The sequence below is a fragment of the Hyposmocoma kahamanoa genome, unplaced genomic scaffold (assembly GCF_003589595.1).
Source record: "Hyposmocoma kahamanoa isolate Upper Pololo Valley unplaced genomic scaffold, ASM358959v1 102, whole genome shotgun sequence".
In the NCBI taxonomy this organism is placed as follows: domain Eukaryota; kingdom Metazoa; phylum Arthropoda; class Insecta; order Lepidoptera; family Cosmopterigidae; genus Hyposmocoma; species Hyposmocoma kahamanoa.
This window is the reverse complement of record NW_020653337.1, coordinates 15,984,284-15,999,654: the sequence shown is the minus strand read 5'-3', so window position 1 is coordinate 15,999,654 and position 15,371 is coordinate 15,984,284. Positions and strand designations below refer to the sequence as shown.

The 15,371-nt window shown below is 34.1% G+C and overlaps 2 protein-coding genes across 2 annotated transcripts; one reads left to right on the top strand and one right to left on the bottom strand.

Annotated features, from left to right (window-relative positions):
- The first annotated feature begins 6,080 nt into the window (after positions 1–6,080).
- On the top strand, positions 6,081–8,365 carry LOC113236750 (coiled-coil domain-containing protein 43). The gene is made up of 4 exons (XM_026472921.1): positions 6,081–6,335; positions 6,405–6,632; positions 7,441–7,595; positions 7,874–8,365. The coding sequence occupies exons 1-4, from the start codon at positions 6,171–6,173 to the stop codon at positions 7,944–7,946; spliced, it is 621 nt and encodes a 206-aa protein (XP_026328706.1). The 5' UTR covers positions 6,081–6,170; the 3' UTR covers positions 7,947–8,365.
- A 2,899-nt stretch (positions 8,366–11,264) lies between these two features.
- Positions 11,265–12,904, bottom strand: LOC113233947 (secretion-regulating guanine nucleotide exchange factor-like). Its single transcript, XM_026469186.1, has 3 exons — positions 12,887–12,904; positions 11,954–12,812; positions 11,265–11,750 (listed from the first exon to the last, which is right to left on the bottom strand). Exons 1-3 carry the CDS (start codon positions 12,902–12,904, stop codon positions 11,491–11,493), a joined length of 1,137 nt encoding a protein of 378 aa, XP_026324971.1. The 3' UTR covers positions 11,265–11,490.
- Between the last annotated feature and the right edge of the window lie 2,467 nt (positions 12,905–15,371).

The window sequence follows — 15,371 nt, the reverse complement described above, 5'->3', positions numbered from 1 at the left end:
TACACATTGTTATTTTTTCCATCCTCTAAACATAGTTCTATACAGTAATAAAGAGTCATTCTCTTGTGCTGCTGGGTCCATTTTGAAAAAATGATGTTTTTCCAATATTTAATTTCCCACATTTGACCTTGAAACCAGTTGGAAGTTGAAGTTGCCTACTGAACGCAAGCGAGAGAGCCCAAGGTTTTTTTTCGCTGTTGTGAAATAATTTTAAATTTCGTTTTTCTCGTGTATTAAACTATAAACATAGAAGTTTGTTTTATAATTCGCGCTATATGAACATAACGGTGGCCCGCCATGCAGGTAGTGAATGAGCCGTTTAAGGCGTCTAACCCATACCGCCAGATCTCAGATATTCTTGTATTATTCTAGTATTCCTTGAAAAAATAACGTTGTTGCAAAAGAGCGCGAAACTTGTGATTTGACAAACGTGTTTACAGCTTTTTTCTATTTTTTTAATAATATTAAGTAACAGGACGCTTGATGGTAAGCTGCACGCCTATCCATAACAGTTGCAGTGACACTCAGCTAGGAGTGCTCGATATACAGGGTGTCCGGTAAAGAATGGATAAGCCTGAAATGCCTTATAGTAGATCGATCGATATGTCGATCGCGTTCAATCGAATCAAAATGATTGAAACAGCACCTATGGCCCGATAACCCGGTTACTAGCTTCTAAATAACCCAATCATTTTAGAGTTTGTGGGTCATGCGCGCAATATTCGACTTTATCATTATAATTTTAGAGATAGTTCAACAATATTATTGTTGTCTCGTTCACTCTCACGTGAAGTACCCACTCACGACATGGTCCGCCTTCTTACTGTTCGTTTGGTCGCTTATTCGATAGAACATTCGTTCGATAGTATGTACCTTCATTCGATCGAACAAAAAGTCAAGCAATCGAACAACGAGTCAACGGATTAATGGATCAATGAGTCTATTAATTGTTCATCCTAATTGCTCCGCGGCGTAGTGTCCTTTATATGGTAATTTTGATCTGTGTTTCGGTATGTTGTGTTTATTTACAAGTGCACTGGCTAATTTTATTGTTCATTAATAATTATTTATTATAAGTAATTTGAATGCTCATACGTTTTTTGTTTTGTAGCACCGTTAGTTTTCCTAGAAGGAAATTTTAGTGTCTTATGTGTGGTTTATCAATGATGCATTTAACTATAGACACATTATCCATGAACAGGAAAGAATAAAAGCAAATTGTATAATTTTTTATTTGATACTTTTAAACGCCATGTGAGAGCATCATGAGAGACGGGTGACACGGTAAAATATCGTACATATGATCGAATCATTTGACCCCATTACACTATGCATGAGTCATGATCGACTCGGGTTATCAAAAATGATTGACCGATACAGGTCTATTTGTTGGTACTGTAAGTTAAGAACGGCGCCCAAACTAGGGGCAACGCCCACCCTTGATCGATTGGGTCGAAACAGAAAACTGCGAATCGGCGCAATGCGAATTCGCAACGCAGAAAACTGCGACGCGAATTGCTGCGATGCGATTTCATGCGGCAAATCGTCTCACAGCCACGGTTCGGGTGATCATTCCTTCGACGATCGTCAATGGCACTAAACGTATTTTTTAAACTAGGCAGCGACGGGGATCCTTAAAAGAGTGTTGCACTGCTGTTATTGATAAGCAAATATAGGAGAAAACACAAAGAAGATTAACATCGCAGGAATACGCGATGCGGAGCAATTCTCAAATTCTTGCGATGCGTCGTGCGAGCTCGCAGATTTCTGTATAGTGTTATCAGTTCTTCATCTGACTCATTGATTTTACAGAATTATTTCCAACTCTGTTCATTCTCAAAAGTATTATCCTATTTTCTAGGAAGTTCAATTCTCCAAAAGCTAACATTGAATATAAAATAAATATAATATAAAATCTGCTTTATTTCATATGCAAAATACCTAATCAAGATGCAAACAATTATAGAAAATTACATAATTTTTTCATAGTACAAAAAACAATAATAGAAAACAAAAACCAACAATATTTCATTTTTCTTTATTCTTCAATGCCATCAAACTACAATTTCAAGTGTTTTTAACTGACTTCAAAAGGAGGAGGTTCTTATTTCGACTGTTTTTTTGTGTGTGTTACACGTTTACTACTTATTTGTGAATCGATTTAACTGCTTCTTTCTTTTGTTGGAAAGACGGTATCTTAGTATTGGTCCCATTTAAATTTGAAGAAAATATTCTACCTCGTAGGGTCGTATTCTAGAACTCTACTCAATGCTAAAGTCAGGATCTGAGTATGATTTCAAGCAAACTATTGAGGTCGGTTTTTTATTTAATTTAACATTTAATTATTAAATTTCAAGATCACCGGGATTCTACATTCCAGTAATTAAACTTCAAATAATTGTATTGAATTGTATTGGCTCGTCTCGTCTCGTCTCGTCTCGTCTCGTCTTGTAATATGATCTTTTCAAAATGTAAATTTTTCCATGTCCCAACACTAACCTAACCTATCACATCATTGGCTATGGCTTCAATGCAGACTGCGAAAAGCCAGGAATAGAATAATTAAACCAAAATATCAATTCAAATTTGTAGAATAGCCGGACGCGTACAGCAAATCGTCGATAAATTGCAAGAGTCAGATTTATTCCAGCAAGCTTATTATGTATAACCTGTACTTACCGTAAAAATAAGTACCTTGACGACACGGCCACTAAATCGTCTTACGGATCTCGATGGATTTCCAGTGTCTTCAGCAGCAACCCACAGAGATGGAAGCAGAGGCGTTTCCTCATTAATAACGCTTGCTCGATTGAGCTCATATGCCCCTTTCCTTAACAAATTGTTAGGGTCGTATTCCACAACTCTACTCAATCAAGTCAGGACTTGTGTATGATTTCAAGCACTAGAAATCGTATATACGAGGGCTGCTACTTATGTATCCGGAAAATAAAAAATAAGCAAACATGTATGACTAAATATAGTTTTATTGTTTTTCAAAGTATTCTCCACGATGATCGATGCACTTTTACATCCGTGTAAACCAATTTTTAAAGCACTTTTGCCACTCTGACTGAGGTATCTCCAAAACGTGTTGTTTGAAGGCGTCGACTGCATCTTCACGGGTCGAAAATCGTTGACCACGTAATTTATTCTTTACATTTGGGAATAAATAAAAATCATTCGGTGCCAAATCAGGGCTGTACGGTGGATGACCAGTTAATTCCACATTTTGACCTTCCGAAAACGGAGTTGTTACGCGTGACGTATGACAGCTGGCATTGTCATGGTGAAGAATGATTCTGCGTCGCCGGTTGTTTTTTCGTATTTCTTCAAATACCTCAGGCAAACAAATGGTCGTGTACCACTCCGAATTAACCGTTCTACGATTTTCTAGTGGCACTGTAGCCACATGGCCATTAATACCAAAAAAGCAGGCCACCATTTGCTTCATAGTGCTTTTTGCACGAGTTACTTTCGTAGGGTTCGGCTCATTTTGAAACACCCACACAGTTGATTGTTGTTTAGTTTCGGGATCATACGCATAAATCCAGGATTCGTCACCTGTGTAGATATTATAGACAGCCTTTGAGTCACCACGGTTATATTTTTCGAACATTTTCTTGCACCATTCGACGCGAGCATCTTTTTGATCCGTAGTTAACATGTGCGGTATCCAACGCGAACAAATTTTTTTTACAGCTAAATATTCATGCAGAATCTTATTAATGCTCGTCATACAAATGCCCAGAGTCGCCTCTATCTCGCGATATGTAACATGTCATGCATTATAAGTTTTCGCACAGCTTCAATGTTTTGTGGTACAACGACCGATTTCGGGCGACCCTCCTTAACCTCGTCCTTGAGCATACTACGTCCACAATTAAATTCACTAAACCAGTGATACACAGTGCTTTTTGATGGAGCTTCATCACCAAAAGTTAAATTGAGTTGATCTATGCACTGTTGTTGCGTTAAACCACGCCGAAAATCGTAATAAATCATGGCACGAATATTTTCACGAGTAAGTTCCATTTTCGCAGCGAGATGACATTTTAAACCCGCCAAAAACAAAAGACTAGCGACATAAGAAAAACAAATAAAGCGGCCAGTATTTTTAAAAAACTTCAAATTTTGCTATGGAGGTTAGATATAGCGTTAAAAAAATTCGGTATTCTGGATTCCGGATACATAAGTAGCAGCCCTCGTATAGGGTCGTATTTCCAGTGCTTTTAATCATACTCAAGTCCTGACTTGAGCATTGAGTAGAGTTCTGGAATACGACCCTTTGTTTCGAAATAGGTACTTTTATTTTTTGTTCTAAAAGTATGCACTTGAATCGATCTTCATAAAAATCGAATCGTAATGTGCATAGAAAGTAAAAAATGTGCGAAATTCAAATAATAACACACACACACTCACTATAGTGTGTGTGCGAAATTCAAATAAACAAGATGGCCGCCATACTTTCGAAACCTTCTATCACGGAAACTATTAGAGATAGGTAGGAGGTGCTGGAAGGAATATCATAGAGGGTAATAGTAGTCAACTACAAAAATTCTAGATGACCAATCCAAAATGGCGGCCGAAGCAAAACTTGTATCGATGCGGCTGGTAATTGGCATGCGGGGGTTTTTATGAGTCCTTGATCATAATTTGGGGTCAAAAGTTTTTTCGCCATTTTTTTATAGCGGCATATAAGTGTTTTTTCGTTAAAAATAGCTGCTGAAAGAGACCCGCTCTGTTCAGCTAAAAATTGGCATGTGGAGGCCTCTAGAAGTGCCAGATAATCATTTGTGCTCGAAATCCGTTTTTCGCCATTTTAAAAAATGGACGCCATACAAACCTTTGTTGGCAGTAGAAAAAAAATTGTTCTGATCCCTTTGAAAGTTGACACGTGGTGGGGTCTCTAGGAGTGCTTGATAATAATTTGTGATCAACATTAGTTTATCGTATTTATTTTTCAATATGGCTGCCATAGAAGTGTTTTTGGCCGCAGATGAAAATTTGCTCTAATTCGATTAAAAATCGGCATGTGGTCCAAAATTTGCAGTCAAAATTTATTTTTCGTCATTTTTCAATATGGCTACCATACAAACTTCTTGGCGGCAGATAGAAATTTGCTCTAATTCAGCTGAAAATCGGTATGTAGGGGAGATCCCCACACAAAGATATGGATGTTTAATAATAATTTGCTGTTAAAATTTACTTTTAGTAATTTTTCAATATGGCTGACTTACAAACTTTTTAGCGTATGATAAAAAATTTGCTCTAATTGTACTGAAAATCGGCATGTCGGGTTCTATAAGGGTATTTAACAATAATTTGCAGTCAAAATTTACTTTTTGCATTTGTCCATATGGCCGCCATTTGTTAATTCTTTTAAAGTCTTAAGTGCCGAGGCCATAGGCCGAGGTATATCGGAAGGCGAAGCCCGAAGCGTCCGCACGCTAGATACCGTACGTAGTTAGTATACGGAGACTAAATTATGAGTACAAGATTTCACAATTGTTCAAAATCTAAGGCATATCTCCCGATGTAGTGGAAATAAGATACATATGGCGTTGTTGTATCTCGACCGTCTCTTTGTTAGTTTCTTTTTTCTTGGAAGCTATGCCAAAAAGAGAAGCATTTAAGGAAAAAATGCCAGACAATTACTCCAAATTTCTGGTCTCAAACTAGGGAATTTCCTGTACTGTGAGTACCAGAGTAACGATAATTCTGAGGGCAATGCCCAGAATACCCTGACCAGAACCAACTTGTCTTTTTTTTCATAAATTGGCTCAAATCAGGGAATGAATCTGGAACCTCCTCATCAAGCGCCCATAGTACTAATCACTGTGCCACTGAAGAGCATAAGCACACCCCGTAATCCGCAAACGACCACACACCACGGTATAGGGCTCGTTGCATATGACATTGGCTCCATCGTCTTCGTTCAGTAACTTCAACTTTTGACAGGTGTCAACTGTCAACGTCAAATGTGTAAAAATAAGGAAAAACATTGAAAAAATATCCGCAAAAATATCCATTTTTCTGAAAAATATTATCCTTTCAAAATGGAAATTTTTCCATGACCCAACACTAACCTAGCCTATCATGTCTTTGGTAGGCTTCAATGCAGACCGCGAAAAGCCAAGAATAGAAAAAAAAGTCATTGTCAAATAGACAATATGGCGGCCTCGTTAAGTGACTTCGTTCCGTGGCTAAATGATAAATTACGATCACTTAAAACCGACGAAGGTGTTTTTGGATCATACATATCAAGTATTTTAGAAAGCGAAGAATCTATAGACGACAAGAAAGATGCATTGGAAGGTATATTGTCCGAGATTGTGGTAAGTATAAAGTTCGGACAGTAGCGTGGTTAACTTTATTTCTTGTTTATATTTATGACGAAATTTCAGGAAACAGATATGTCGATTCATGTGGCTGAGATATTAGACAAGTGGGAATCGTGTAGACCTAAAGATGAGTCCCCTAAGACAGTGTCAGATGCAGAAATGGATAAACGGCTATCAAAATTACTGGAGTCTCAAGCGCTCGCGACCACCACTCGGCGGGAGTACACAGACGAAGAAAAGAAAATTCGTGAAGCTATTCTTTCTCAATACAGTCAGCTATCCGACAATGAGGTAAATTTTAATATTTCATAACATTTTATTTCGTAGTTATTTATGTGTAGTAAAATTATTGCAGATATTTAAAATTGTATATGTCCATTGTAACGTGTGTTTCATGTTTCTTTTCTTTGTATAATAAAGAATATATATAGGTATATGTATAAAAAAAAATTCGAAATTCATTTTGGTCTGGGTATTTTGGGTAATACCCTCAGAGTTACTTCTGATTCTTGTGCTCATAGCATAGATATTTTTTGTCAGACTTGGAAAGTGCCCTTTTGAAAACGATTTTCTCAAAATTTTGTTGTATATTTATCATTTTAAATACCTATTTCAGATATATTAGACCAAATATACATCTTTTGTCCTTTTTTCAGTTTTCTCCCCTAGTAAATGAAAATTTTTGTCATTGTATATGCTCAATAACTTAAGGTCGTATTCTAGAACTCTACTCAATGCTCAAGTCAGGATTTGAGTATGGTTTAAAGCACTCGAAATCATACTCAAGTCCCTGCCATTACGGTAGTATTTCCAGTGCTTGAAATCATACTCAGATCCTGACTTGAGCATTGAGTAGAGTTCTGGAATACAACCCTAAGAATCATAGAGAAAATTTGTAATGACAAAAAGTGTACAGTGAAATCTAATTTATCTGAAGCAAATGTTAAAACCATTTAAAATAAAATTTATAAAACTCAGTGAATTTAACTAGTATGTAACTAGTGAGTTTGTGATAGATATTTATTTCATGTACAGCATATCAGATTTTCTATCTAGCTTGTGACAGTTTTAAATTTAAACAGATGTTCTAAATTTCCAGGATGATGTAGAAAATGAAACTCCTCCTCATCAAGGTGATGGCCCAGAGCTTGTAAAGAACACTAATGCGGCTGATGTAGCTGCTGCTGCTCGTGAGCGCAGGGAGCAAGCTCGCCAGGAAGCACAAAAAAAGAAGGAAAAGGACAAAGAAGACAGGTTAATTATTATTTGCACTGGAGTTCCCAATCGATCTTTCTGATAATACCAATTTTGGTAACATGCGCATAGACAAAATATTTGTAATTCCCTGAAGGCACCACAATTTTTAATATTGAGCAATAATTTAGGAGGATATTTATACAAATTATGTAACCAGATTGTCACTTCAAAAGAATTTTGTTGGATAGGTTATTTTTAATTGTTTATAATCAATCTATGAGTACCTACAAATGTTCGATATATTGCCTGTTCTAAATAATAATTTGTTTTTACAGGGAAAAACAAAAGCAACTAAAAGAAGAGAAGAAAGAAAAGCGCAAGACACAAAAAGGTGAAAGAAAGAGGTAGCAATCTAAATGTGGTAAATGAACAGCCTGGCTGTTCAATATTACTGTATTAATCCCAAAATGGTATTTACAATATCCTGACATAGCCAAATTATTAACATATTCATTGAAAACATGCAATGATACGCAATTCAATATAATTTGAGAATTATTATAAAATTATATGTGGACTGTTCTGTTATAATTGTGACCAATGTTAAATTTCCAATTAATATGTTCATAAAATAATGGGAGTAATTTCTTCTTCACATACTATGTAAAAACTTTCGGAATGGGGCCTGTGCTGGTAATGTGCAGTGCATATATCTAGATAGATGCCGCAAGTACAGCAACTTGTATGAAAACCAAGCATGCCACATTTTTTGTCACCACTATGACGTCACAAGAACTATTTAGTGATGGAAACGTTGTTCCGCTCACTCTAAATCGATTGATTGAACGGAATACGCGTAAACACGCTTATTCAATTCAATTAATCGATTCTAAATGGAATAATTTTAGTTCAAGTATTTGTTAATATTAATATAGTAGAAAAATACTAGAATAAGATAGTTTAGTCCGTTTATTTTACTTGTTTTAAAAAAATTTTGATTACTTAAAAAAAATTAAGACTAATTTTTCATCAACTTTAAATATTAAAATTATTGTCCTTCCAATAAAATGAGCTTATTATACTCGTATGACGTCTTTTTGTAATAAATAGAAGATCTTATTGATTAACTTAAATAATGAAAAAGCACATCAATATATAAACTTGCGACTTCCTTAATTAATTTTACTAGATGGTTTTCTGTTGGTAATTGATCAAATTGATGAATGGCAAGACAAATGAAAATGAAAATGTTTCTGCTGACAAAATAAGGTAAAATCTTATTAATCAGAAGAGGTTTACTTAATGACGGCCTCGTGAAATTTTTGTGACATGTTTATTATTTCCCGGATTTCTAACTTTGCTACTCTGCATATTTGGATAGCATCTTAGGTGGGATAAACTAGACCACCTTCGTCCTCGAAAGCAACGAACTCATATGTGTGACCAACTCCAGGTTTTTGTAAAGACGGTGCACTGTTAATTTCTGCATTGTATTTTTTTTTGTATTACTTATACTATATATCCTGTATGTAATTGATGTAATTATTTGCTCACTATATTCGGACATTCCAGGCAACACGCTGCAAAAATTATCGAAATTACATGAATAAATTACAGAATGTTTTATAATATTGCTAAGGTCATAATAATTTTCGTTCCTTTGTTTTCAAAATCGATCAGAATTGAGAACTGTCGCCTAACGTATACTTCACTAAATGTTAAATTTGGCCAAAAAAATGTACAAGCGGCCGTACCACGAAACTGAATGCAATATACAAAAGTGCGTTCGTTCGATATTCATGGTATATTAATAAAGGATCAGAAATATATCACACCAAGTAAAAGCTGCAATATATTACAAATCATGAGGCATCACTCGGTTGCATATTTGTTTTCTCGAAATTCATACAAAACCAAAATAATTGTTTTTAAAAGAAATTAGGCATCTTCAGATTACAAAATCACTTGCCCGTGGAAGGAAACGTCCCTGTTTACCCACAGTTATGGTGCTTTTGCAGTTTATAATGGCACTATTATGCATTTTTCGCGTTTTCTACTGGTGTTTGTCTACGAAAACGGTTGGTCGCGTTCTGAAGTGTAGCAGTGAAATTAGTGGCAACTAAGTGAATTTCACTTACTTTAGTCACGCGAAGTACGTACACTTGCGGCGTCTATCTAGATATATGTCTGTGGTGTAGTGGTGCAGTGTCTTTACAGAATTGTATACAAGCATGAATTTGAATGAGCATAGCAGTGAAATGACGCCACATTATTGGCCCACAAGCTCAACTCAAAAATCAGCATAAAATGATAATCCTAAACTCTTTTCAAATTCTAGAAAGTTTAAACTAGTTTTTAAAGTTATATTAACATTTCTGTGGCAGAATTAACTCCATTAATGCAATGATTGAATAAAGTAATATTTTTGTAGATAAAAACTGCCAGGATATTTTAAAAATTATTTTGTTGTTTGTATAAAGTATATTAAGGATTTGATTTTTTATTGAGGTGAATTGAATTTACATTGATGGACTACCAAACTTTTGATTCAGTTTAAAGTACTTTTAAAAAGCAATTCATGCAAGTATGCTGGCAAAGCAAAATGAACAAAAATATTCACTGAAATTTCCAACAATGTTATGTTGCAAGTCTTAATAGATATCTGATATGTATCTAATAGAATTGAATCCTGTATATTTAATCTAGTATCAATTTACCTCAATGTTTTTAGAATAAGTGCTTTGTTACATCATGAAACTGCCTAAAATCTAAAATTATATGTATTATGCAAAGATTGAATAGAATATAGATTTTTTTAATGAAAATTTGATATATGCTTGTGCTGTTTTATGTACTGTATATTATCACAATCACTCTAATAAAAGAAGTACAGGCATTTATCAAACATTGATTGTGATTATTTGTCATGTAGATTGTTTCTTTAGGTCTGTACTTTTTCTTTTCATATAAAAGAAATATTTCATTTAAAAATCACAATCATTACTATTAAAATATAACAACTTAGCCATTTGTGTCATTGTATTGTTAAACGAGTTGTTAATTACCTAAAGGAACAGACTACAATATTGCTAATAATTTGGATGTAGAAATATCCCTATGTATATAGTATTTGCGTCATCAATGAACTTGATTTATTTATTACCACTATTGACACAGGTTGCACTTGTGTATACTGGCAGATTATGATAACGACGCCAAAACTAAGTGGCTTATTTTGTGCCTCAAAATAAATGTTTTGTTTTTAGCATTTCAAAAATTTATATGAAAAAATAATTATCATATGAACCAGTTTTTTACCAAAGCTTGTAATTATTTAAATATCTTTTGAAAGACTGCATTCCTTTTTTTTTCAAAAGTTGTGCAATAAAACTTGGAAGGTTCAATATGTCGAATAAGCCCCTGATGTTGTTCATAGCACTGTATGAGATAGACAAACGCATTTTTTAGCTTCTTTTTAGTATTATATATTTAAATTGTCCACCTTTGATAGTAACTTACAGTATTTTGCCTCCACTATTATACAAATGGGGTATATTGCTTTTACTTTAGTCGCTACCAATAGATATTATTAATTACATGTGTAAAGTAACATGTAGGTATATGTACTGTTTATAATAAAAAATCACATGTGCAATTACATTGCTTTTTATTCATGAACATACATATTATATACTTAAAAAAATTGTATATATAGGTATTCTCTTATAAATATCAATGAAAACAAAGACATGTCATTTGTAAAAACATCCCACATAGTACAAAATAAAAATTACAAATATTTTGATCGCAAATGTATGAGAAAGCCTTAAACCAAAGCAAAAATATAGACACAACAATAAAACAAGACTAGATTATGTTAACAAAAAAATTGTTTTTGATATCTTACTATAGCATTATATGCTAATTTAATTTTACTCTAAAGTCCTTTTGATTATGGTTCACATTGACTATCAAAAGACACATCTTTGCCATCAGTGTATATGAAGTTATGAGCTCCTCCAGCATACACTTGTGTTATTACAGCATCACCTAAACCCCCAATATAAACTCTAGTAGGTTGGAAGATGTGCTCCTCTCCACCTGTGCCAGTATTGGCATGTTCATTCCAACCCCAAGCCCATAAGGTGTTATCAGTAGCCAAACAAATAGTATGCTCCGATCCCAATGCAACATCTTTAATATCTCTGCTTTCTGAAATGAAAATTAGTTTTTTTAACAGGCAATTCATACATATCTGTAGGTGAGAGATAAAGCACCTTAAGTGTCAAATAATAATCACAATTATATGTTATAATTAGCTAAGGAAAAAGCTAACAATTCTTTTAACCTCATGTAATCTCAAGAATGCTTGTTTCAATAATTCAATAATAAAATATAATAGAAATGAGACCAACCTGGAAGTTTAACATGAATAATTTTTCCTTCAAATGGTGCTTCAGTACCAAGTTGTCCGTAGCTATTCCTTCCCCAGGTCAACAGTGCTCCATTCTCCAACCATAGCAAAACATTTGTCCAACCACATAAAAGTTTCTTCACTGCTTGTTTTACATCTATATCTATCTTTTGAGGTACATATATTTTCTTATACTTATCACTGCTAAGCAATAATTGACCATGTTTATTGTCACCCCACACATATAAGGCATGTTCTTCAGAACTCCAGCAAATAGTGTGATTTTGTCCACATGATATGTGAGAAATGCAACCAATCTTAGGCACTTGAAGGAATCTATCTGAAGACAGCTTATCTGGTCCTAGTCCCAGTTGTCCATGCTTACCGCAACCTGTTACCCATACTTCACCTTTTGAATTAAGTATAGCTGTATGCCTAAGTCCCATAGACACTGCACAAGCATTCACTTGTAGTCGAACTGGTTTAACTGGATCTGAGAAGTGGTTCTTAGGTAAGCCTAGTTGCCCTTTACTATTAGAGCCCCACACAAATAGTAGTTGGCTATCTGTAACACCACAGCTGAAGTCCCAACCACATGCAATGTTGGTAAATGTGACCCCACTCAAATTCCATACTCTTTCAAAGTTACTTGTCTCATTCTCTTTACCTAATTGCTGCTTTGTGTTCCATCCACAAGAGTAAAGGCCACCATCACTGTCCAATAAAAGTGTGTGGCCACCACCACAGGATATTTGCTTTACACCTTGATTTTTATTGAAAAAATTCATCTCCACTTTTGTTGGTTTCTCTACTTGTTCAGACACTATTGCTAAACCCAGCTGGCCGTGAGAATTGGCCCCCTGGAAAGTAAAACGTGTTCGTATAACATCAAGAAACATTTATGTAAATCATTAGAAACATTTATGTTATTTACCCATGAGTACAAAGTCATTGTGTTAAATAAAAACAGAATTAATAATTAATTTTACTATTATTGTATATAAAAATTTGTGCTCCTCAATATCAACAAAAGATTCACAAAAGGATTGTCATTGTCATATTAATGTCATGTCAGTTGTAATTTTTTTATATTAGTGTCACGGCATCGGGATAAATCCATTAAGCCAAATTTAAATTTTTTTTTCCTGTCTTTTAAATAAAACTTTTTTCTTTCAATGTATTCTTTTAAGTATTTGAATGATTTGAAGGTATCTATATCTCTTCAATGGTGGAAAGAATGTATATGAATAATTGGATGTACGATGAATTCAAATAACTTTGCAGGAATCGACGGCACAGAGATTGGTCGGTAGTTACACACTTTTGTTTCGTCGTCAGATTTAAAAATTGGCACTACTTGGGCTAACTTCCAAGAGCATGGGAATGTACCCGTACCCAAAGATCTGTTGTAAATAAGTTGCAACGGATAAGCCAAACCTTCCGCACATTTAGAGAAGAAAACCGCAGAAATAGAGTCCGGGCCTGAGCCCGTATGGATTTCCATTTTTCTCAATTTATCCAGCACTGCATCCTGAGAAACAAAAATAGATGTGAGACATGCACTGCTGAGGTTAAGATGCTGCAAAGATCCAGAACAAGGACTCTGCAGATTACCTCCCATGTCCCTGTAAACCGACGAAAAATGTGCAGCGAATAAATTGGATATTTCATTACCATCTGCAGAAAAAACTGTGCCATTAGTCATTGCTCCCGGATATGTGGTCTGACCACCTCGTTTAGCCTTCAAAAAAGACCAAAAATATTTAGGATTATCCTTAATTCTCTCTTCAGAGGATTTAATGTAAGCATTGTAGCATTCTTTAGCAAGTTTCTCACAATCTGTACGTAAAAATTTAAAGGACAGATTATCCAGTGGGTTATTATATTTTTTGTATAGGATTCTATATATATTCTTTTCATGTAAAAGTTTTATCAGTTTATTGAACCATTTAACTTGACCCATTGAATTTATAACTCCAGATTTCATGGTTTGTAAGAGAGATTTCATCCTCATAATTGACCCTATCGATTGATTTAATAAAAGTACAGGGTGCATTTTTTAAAAGATTTTATCGGGTTCGATTCCCGCGTGTGGCTAGCAATTTTCGAAAATCTTTGAATTATGTAGTATTATTTCTTTTTAAAAATAAAGGAATGTTTAAGTAAAAATTTCTATCTCCAGTATTTAGAGTACTTTCCCTCCAGGTGGCATTACAAATTTCCACCCGGTATATGTTCATAAGTCTTCGTATTCTGTAGTAAAGATGGCAAGAGGCGGGAATGCCTTCTTCTTTTGTCATTCTGATGCCACAATGACAGTGACAACTTGTTGTGATAATTCTATTGTTCGGATACATATCTACTATTGTGTAATTTTCTGAAAAAATTCAAATAGTGGAAATTTTTCCGGAAAAAAATTCTGAAAAATTTAAAATTATTGTAAAAATATAATTCGAAGGATTATTTTAAGTTTTTCGTTTAGTAATATCTATTGAAGTTTTATTTAGCGTAAATTATAAAATAAGATTGTAGTTTTAAAAATCAAGTTAGAGAAAAATGAGATTTAAAATGATTGGACAACAGCGAAAAAACCTACGGAAAAAGCCTTTCCTTTGGCTCCATATCGTATTCGTTCAGTAACTTCAACTTTTGACAGCTCTTAACAACAATTGTGAAAAAATATAGAAGGGAAAATATTGGAAAAATATCCAGACAAATGTTTATTTTTCTGAAAAATATGATTTTTCAAAAACGGAAATTTTCCATGATCCAACACTACATCGCACATGATACCAAACTACTCGTATTATAGTAACTTTAAGTTGTGGAATTGAGCAATAATAATTTTAAAATTTAAAAAAAATTTGAATGGGTCATAATGCTAATAATGTGATTATTTTTATAGTATATATACGTTATACTTAATTGTCCATAAATAGACGAGAGTTTATAAATTGGTTTCAATCAGTATTTTTTAAATTTTCAAATCGTGTTTTCTCAATTCGACAATTTTAAGATACGACAGTATTTGGTTTCGTGTGCGACGTATTTATGATGACTAAATTTAAAATTAAAAACCAAAAACCTTATCTTTTATCTAAGTTTTTACACCGGTACTGTCATTTTTTTCCATCCTCTAAGGTCACAAGGCACCCGGTTGTACTTACACGTTAATGGGTGATTATTATGTTCGTTTTTCGATCCTCTAAGGTAATATGGTAAGAATGTTGTATAGTCATTGGGATTCATTTATTAAACAGTAGTAAAAACATAAGGTCTACGTCCGTCTGCCTTTATTTTTATTTTTATTTAGCTATCTATGTATATTATATCCAAGGATCGTTTGAGTTTACGTTTATATTCTAAAATTTTAATCAGGTATTCATGATGGCAAGAAATGCCTAGAACACATAAACTAT